The sequence below is a fragment of the Heloderma suspectum genome, chromosome 6, assembly GCF_057233095.1.
Source record: "Heloderma suspectum isolate Gila_16-S chromosome 6, 16-S_ref, whole genome shotgun sequence".
Classification (NCBI taxonomy): Eukaryota; Metazoa; Chordata; class Lepidosauria; order Squamata; family Helodermatidae; genus Heloderma; species Heloderma suspectum.
The window spans coordinates 75,787,735-75,794,448 of record NC_139463.1 but is presented as its reverse complement, the minus strand read 5'-3'; the positions used below and the strand labels follow the sequence as shown (position 1 = coordinate 75,794,448).

The following is a 6,714-nucleotide window of genomic DNA, read 5'->3' as shown; positions in this document are numbered from 1 at the left end:
AAAATATAACTGGGATGTCCTGAGAGGAGAGGAAAATCTCTCTCTCTCTCACACACACACACCCAGTGTGGTTGTCCTGGTCCTGAATGAAGAGCATAAGACAAACTTGAGAGGCAGCCATATAACCGTCTCCCTGACCTCATGCAGAACATACCATGAAAGGCCACACCGCCAGCAATGGAATCTCGGGCATCCAATGAAATGAGTCCATTGTGCTGCATGAAACCAGATCAGGATTGCTGCGGTGTGTCAGAGAGCACAGACTAGAGAAAGAAGGAGGGGAGCCCCCAGCCTCCCCCCAGCATCACACACACACACACACACACACACACTAGCCTGCTAGGGAAAGCCAAAAACTCTTTTCCAGTTCAACAATCATCATAATTTGAGCTAGGGCAGTAGTCTCCAAATTTCCCAGTCTCTGAATCCAACTTAACCCCAAACCTGCAAAGATACCCTTTTTCATTGTTTTACCATGTGTTCATTAATTATCATCCTATTTTCTCTTTCTCATTCCATAATTCCTCGTCCTGTCTTTCATCTCTCTTACTCATATTTCTTTCTCTGTGTGTGTGTTACTTCCTCTTCCATCCTTTTCTCTCTCTTCATGGTTCTTGTTCCTCATCCTTTCATAGTCTCTCATTTCTCATTCTCTCTTTTCCCCACATTCTTTCATCCCTTTTCATAATCTCTCATTTCTTCTTTCTTTCTTTCTTTCTTTCTTTCTCTCTCTCTCTCTCTCTCTCTCTCCTTTTGTTGTTACTTATCTTTCATCCCTCTCCTCTTTTCACACCCACTCACTCTTCTCCTTCACTTAAAAAAAGCATTCTTAACAAAAATATCAAAAAGGAAGTGGCATTGCCCCCTGTGCAACCCACTGTAGGTCACGATGTGACCCATCTGTGTGTCCCAAGCCACCTGTCTGGGACTGATGAACGAGGACATCCCAAAGCTCAGCCTAAGAATGCCTTTGTGGTTCCAGGGTGGAGCTCTGGAAGACATGAAGCAAGCATAAGGAGGTGTGTGCTGCTGCATTTCTGCTCATCCTCAAGGAATCGCAACCGGCTCACCCTCATTCAGAATGAGGAGGTACAGCATCCAGCTCCAGAACACGGCTATGAAATCAAAGCACTCTGAATAATCTACGGCGCAAACTCAGCATAAGAGGGGAAGTACCATGAACGGCCTCCAAGGGGCGCCCTCATCCCAAATTTGCTCCCAGCAGGAGTAGTAGCCACCAATGAGTACCGGATTGGAGGTTGATTCCAGAAGGAAAAGTCAGCAGCCTGGAATTCCCATCCTGTGTACGCTCAAGGGGAGAAACTAGCCTCAGTGGTCTCTAAAGTTAAAAGAAGACGACGATGACACACAAACACGCAAAGGACACATTTCTCTTTGCTGCTGATCCTTCTCTTCCCTGGACTTCAAAGCCCATCCAAGTGGCTTGCATCCCATGAGTCACTGAGCGTGTCCAGCAGACATTGACGGGCCAGTGCCCTTCGGAGGTGCATGCGATAGTCCTCCATCACCAGGTCATCCCAGCGTTGCAAGACAAAGTGGGTTTGGCCCAAGGTCAACCCCGAACACAAGAGCTGGTTCCGGGTCCGGAAATCCGACACTGTGATCAGCCACCTGCACAGAGAGACTGAGAAGGGGGTGGGGTTGAAGTGCAGCGGCCGATCCGGCCTTACTCGGATGCGGAGGGGGGCAGATGCCTCTTCAGCCACATGTCTTGTCGGGAGACAGGACTATAGCTGGATGGTGTCATGTGGATCTGGCTGTGGCTCCCAGTTCCCTGTGCCACCAAGGGCAGGTTGGAGGAGGAGGAGGAAGCTACAGCCATTTCAGCCAGGAGTTTGCCAGGTCTGCCCATTATCCTCTTGGCCTGGTAAGTCATGTGATGCCGAAGGGCCAGTCAGATGCTACAGGGGGATATAAAGACTCACAGACCTGCAGGGTTCCCTCAGTCTGGGCAACTTGGCTGTGAGGGCAGCTAGACCTCCTTCTGCACTACAAGACCCCTGGCTTCTAGACAGCCAGCTGGGTAGCCTGCCAAGCAGCTAGCCAGCTCCCCACCTGCGCCCCGCCCCAATTACACAGAGAAAACTGGCTGAGTTTTCTAGGAGCAGAAATGGAAGATAAGGCAGAAAACCAGCCTGATAAGTTGGGAGGGCAATGAGGCCTAATGGATGGATGAAGTGGGGGCAGGACTCGGAAGGCCTGACCTGTTCTTTCGCCCAGCAGTCCCACAGATCACGTTGATGTTCTCGAACTGGATGCTGCGCAGGAGGCCAGTCTCAAAGGCGTTAGGAATGGCCGCCTCCACTGCCGCTAAGACTTCTGCATGGTTCATCTCCTTTTCGGGCTAAAAGGCACAGGGCGTGTTCAATCATCAGGGTCCATTCCCACCTGCTCCCACCCCTCAGACCCACCCACAGCTACTGCTTCCTTCCTAAATGAAGTCTGTAATGTGGGGTCTAAAATAGCCTTTGTTCATGGCCTCCAGCTGCATCAAAAACCGTGAACACTATGCCCTCTTTTTCATTCATAGCTGCATTACAGCCACTCGCCCACACGCACCGAGAGTGCAGGGGACCCAAGGGTTCTAAACCACTTAAGAATTGCCCTGATGCAGCCTTCCCCAACCTGACATGTCGTCCCTCAAATCCCATGCTGTCTGGGAATGATGGGATGGCAACTTTTAAAAACCACTCCTTGGTTCAGCCAAGACTGTAAAGCAGCTCCCATTGTCTGCTGCCGGCTGACCCACGGACATTACGGAAGGGCAAATTGTAAATGCCGCACTTGCAGAGCCATTGAAAACAACGTCACTGACTGCACTCTCAAAGCCCATAGTGGCAGTGGCGTAGTGGGGCCAGGGCTCGCCAGGTCGAAACACCAGGACTTTTGGACTATCAGGGACAATGACTATGTGCGCAATCGTCTTGGGATGCCTGTCAGCCTCCGAACTCGGAGGATGACTGGCATCCTATGCTGAGCAGGAGGAGCACCGAGCAATCTTCACCTCCGCGCTCCTCCCGCTCTGCATTTTTGCTAGACGGACTTCTTCGCCCGCCTAGCTGGGATTCTGCAGAGCGGGAGGGAAGGAGACTGGGGAGGCCGGAGGATTCTTCGTACGCTGGCCTCCCCAGTCCCCTCCCCTTCCTGCCCCCGGCACACACCCTTTCCCTCCTTTCCAAGGTCACCTTTGCAACCTCGGAGAGGCAGCCAGTGCGGTTCTCTCTGCACTGGCTGCAAGGGGGAAGGGCAGGAGGTTGGGAACTCAGACTCCTGGGTCCAAGGTCAGAGCGCTGCCTGCGACCTCAGATCCCAGAATCCAAACTATCCTATGGCCCCCCAGGCACTGTCTAAGGGCCAAAGGATTGCTTTCCCCATCTGCCACCCCCTTCAGGCTTCCTTGTTTCCTCCAAGGTTGCTGCAGTCCTCACAGTGGCTGTGGGGAGGGGAATGGACTTTCCTAGAAACAATATATTTTGTAAGCAACCCATCCACTTTACAAAAGACCTACTCCTGGTGGAGATGAAAACGGCTAGAAATGGTTTGTTGACATGGATCAGCACAGCGGCCTGCATTCTTGGATCTCCTTGGGGACAGAGCTGTAGGGACTGTCACGACGACTGCCTCTTCAAAACTGACCACTGCGCCGCAGAGCCATGTGCCTATAGCTGGGTAGCTAGCTGTTGTCCTTGTTCAAAGCATTTATGCCCTGCCCTTCAGCCGTGAAGGCTCCGAGAGCGACTTACAGCTAAAATAAAAATAACGTGGACTCTGCCTTTAGGCTTACAATCTGAAAAGGCATGACACCAAAGGAAAAAAGGATGGAGAGGGAAAAGGAAACAAGACAACTCAGGCACCAATATTTTGTGTGAAATATTCACATTGAATATTGGCTTCTAGGGAATAGCCTGGTGACCCAACCTCCCTCAGAGGGTGACCATGTGTCCTCTTTTATGGAGGACAGTCCTCGATTTGAAGGCCTGTCCAGTCCAAGTCTGGTTTAAAGATAAGAACCATAAGAACTGCTGTTGCCCATCAACACTGAGCAACCGAGCAGCAGACAGAACAGGCAGCCCCACAGGTCACCTGGCCACAGTCTTCCACACTAATGGTGAGATGTACTATGATGTATCTCTCTTTAAATTACAATAATTATTTCTAAATGTGCATCTATACATATAAATTAGCATATGCAAATGTCGTGCAAATGTGTCCTCTTTTTTGGTGATTCATAAGCACCCTCCCTAGCTGTAATACAGGAAGCTGTGGGTCTTACACCGTGGGGACTCATTGGAATCTGCTGGCTTCCTGTCACTCGGACCACTACAGGTAAGGCCCAGGGGGGGCGTAGATGATACCTGCCCCCCAGAGTAGGTGGTCCTGCCGCTTTTCCTCCCAGGGCAGTTGGCTGTGATGGCCTCTGTGAAGGGGGAGGAGAGGCCCACCCTACTTGGTAGAAGCAGCCCTGAGCGGAGGTAAGTTTGAATATACAAGTGAAATGGAGGAAAAGGGAGACCGGCTTTCAAACTGTAGTATGTCCAGGACCAGTGTCAGCAAACGGCATCCGGAAGCACCTAGTGGTGCACACCACTGACATCTGTGCTGGAGCCCCTCTTTTAAAAAAAAATAAAAATGCTGGCCTGGCGCTCCAAAGGTTAATGTCCCAAATACCCCTAATGTGGGGTTACTCCAGGGCACTGTGGGAAATTTGAAGGGCATGCCCCACTTTGGACCCAGATACTTGGCACTATTTATTTATTTAAAACATTTGTATCCCGCCCTATATCATTAAGATCTCAGGGCGACGACATACAGATAAAATCAATTTAAACAGTATAAAACAATAAATAATTTTAACAGCTAAAAGTGTATTAAACCATTAAACAAGCTAATACCAATTAAAATCTAAAACAATAAAACAGTTAAAACAGTGTGCTAGTTTAGAGAATGAATTTAGCCCTCCAAGGCTTTGGGAAAAAGGCATGTTTTTACTTGGAGCTGAAATGAAATCAATGTATGCACCAATCAGTCCTCCAAGGGGAGGGCATTCTACAACCAGGGTGCCACAGCAGAGAAGGCCCTCTCTCACATCCCACTATAGTGTATGTCTCGCACTAGTGGGACGCAGAGGAGGGCCCCTCCAACAGATCCCAATATAGGGAGAGGTGCTACTCAAAGTGCTGCTGCTCACAGTCACCAGGGCCCACCCATAGAAAAAGGGTCCACCAGAAGAGATTATGCCCAAGACCCCCTCAAACCTGGAGTCAGCCCTGAGTCTATCCCCCACCACCAGCACCACTGAAGTAGGACTGACCGGGCTTTCGAGACAGAGGCAAAGAGGCCGGGCAGCCGGTGGCCTGGGAAACTTGCGGATACATGGCATCTCCATGTCCAGGGCTTCATACTCAGCAATGATCCGCTTTAGGTATTGTCGCCTAGGGAGGGAGAGAAGGGATGAGGTCATAACACTATGCTAAAAATACTGATAGATCTATACCACATTTTGATACTGATTCTTTCTTGTTGGGTTTGACAGGCCTTTGGCCTGATCCAGCAGGGCTCTTCTTGAGTTCTTATGTTCTTAACCAGGGCAGGCCCTACTGTTAGGCCAAGTGAAGCAGTCGCCTCAGGCGGCACATGCTGGGAGGCGGCCACAAGATGTTGGAGGAGAGACCCGAGTCCCACATGGCCTGCTCTCCACCCCCGAAGTTAGCTTGCTGTCTTCAGGTGCAGTGGAGCACAGGGGAGCAGATATTTTGGACCTCAGCTCCCAGAAGCCCCTGCCAGCATGGCCAATGGTCAGGAATGCTGGGAGTTATAGTACAAGACATCCAGAGAGCTACTTTCTGCCCACCCCTGCAGTGGAAGATGCTGTCCCATCAAAAGTGCTGAAGTCAGATTCATCTGCCAATCCAGTCGGCTTTTGTACATGGAACGGGGGTGGCGCCATCTTGCTCTTTGCCTCAGGCTGCAAAATGTCTTGGGCCAGCCCTGTTTTTAACTACACATCAAAACTATTCCTTTGTCAGCCAGATTGCTTGTTAACAGCAAAGGATGGTTGGTTCATGTTTCCTTAATGGGACCTAATGTATGGGAGATCATGAGTGTGTGTGTGTGTGTGTGTGTGTGTGTGTACAGAGAGCCATCAGAGCTTGGGGAAAGACACCCGCCATTCCACACCCTCTAGCTAAGGGGAGGGAGGATGTGTGCCTGTCCAAAAGGAAAGCAGGTTGGAAGTCTGAGGCAGCTGAAGGCTGAACAGAGGAAGATCAGAAAGCAAAAAGAGAACAGGTTCTTGGAGGTGCCAAAGTGCAACTTGTTTATTTAAGCCCAACATGTTTTTGGAGACTGAGGCTTCTTCATCAGGGGCATTCTGGAGAATATAGCAGTTATACAAAATAAATAGCTTCACATATAAATTTATTCTTCATAAATGAACAAAACATCGTAAATGCTTTAAGAGAGTAAATGCCAAATCCAGCCCTCCTGGGGTCACAATCCAGCCTTCTGGGGTTCCCCTAGCTACTTACTCCCTTTTCCCCTCAACCACTGATTGTTTAGTGGTTTCCCAGCTTTTGTGCACTTTTTTCCTCCATTCTAAATTTATTTATTTATTTATTTATTTTAAAAATTCCTTGGCTGCCTTTCAGGGCAGAAGCCCTCCCAAGGCGGCTCACAGCAATAAAATACATAAAA

General features: G+C 49.7%; 1 protein-coding gene across 6 annotated transcripts in view; it reads right to left on the bottom strand.

The window, feature by feature from the left end:
* Positions 1 to 724: 724 nt before the first annotated feature.
* Positions 725 to 6,714, bottom strand: part of C6H19orf81 (chromosome 6 C19orf81 homolog) — a 42,233-nt gene continuing 36,243 nt past the window's right edge. For 3 of the 6 annotated variants that reach the window (XM_084805050.1, XM_084805052.1, XM_084805051.1), the window contains 3 exons: positions 5,333 to 5,453; positions 2,226 to 2,365; positions 741 to 1,645 (listed from right to left, as the gene is read on the bottom strand). In XM_084805050.1, the coding sequence (XP_084661176.1) occupies positions 1,534 to 1,645; positions 2,226 to 2,365; positions 5,333 to 5,453 (373 nt within the window). In that variant the 3' untranslated portion in view covers positions 741 to 1,533. Of the gene's footprint in view, positions 1,646 to 2,225; positions 2,366 to 5,332; positions 5,454 to 6,714 lie in introns of all 6 variants that reach the window. The other 3 variants (XM_084805048.1, XM_084805047.1, XM_084805046.1) reach the window with 3 other exon arrangements.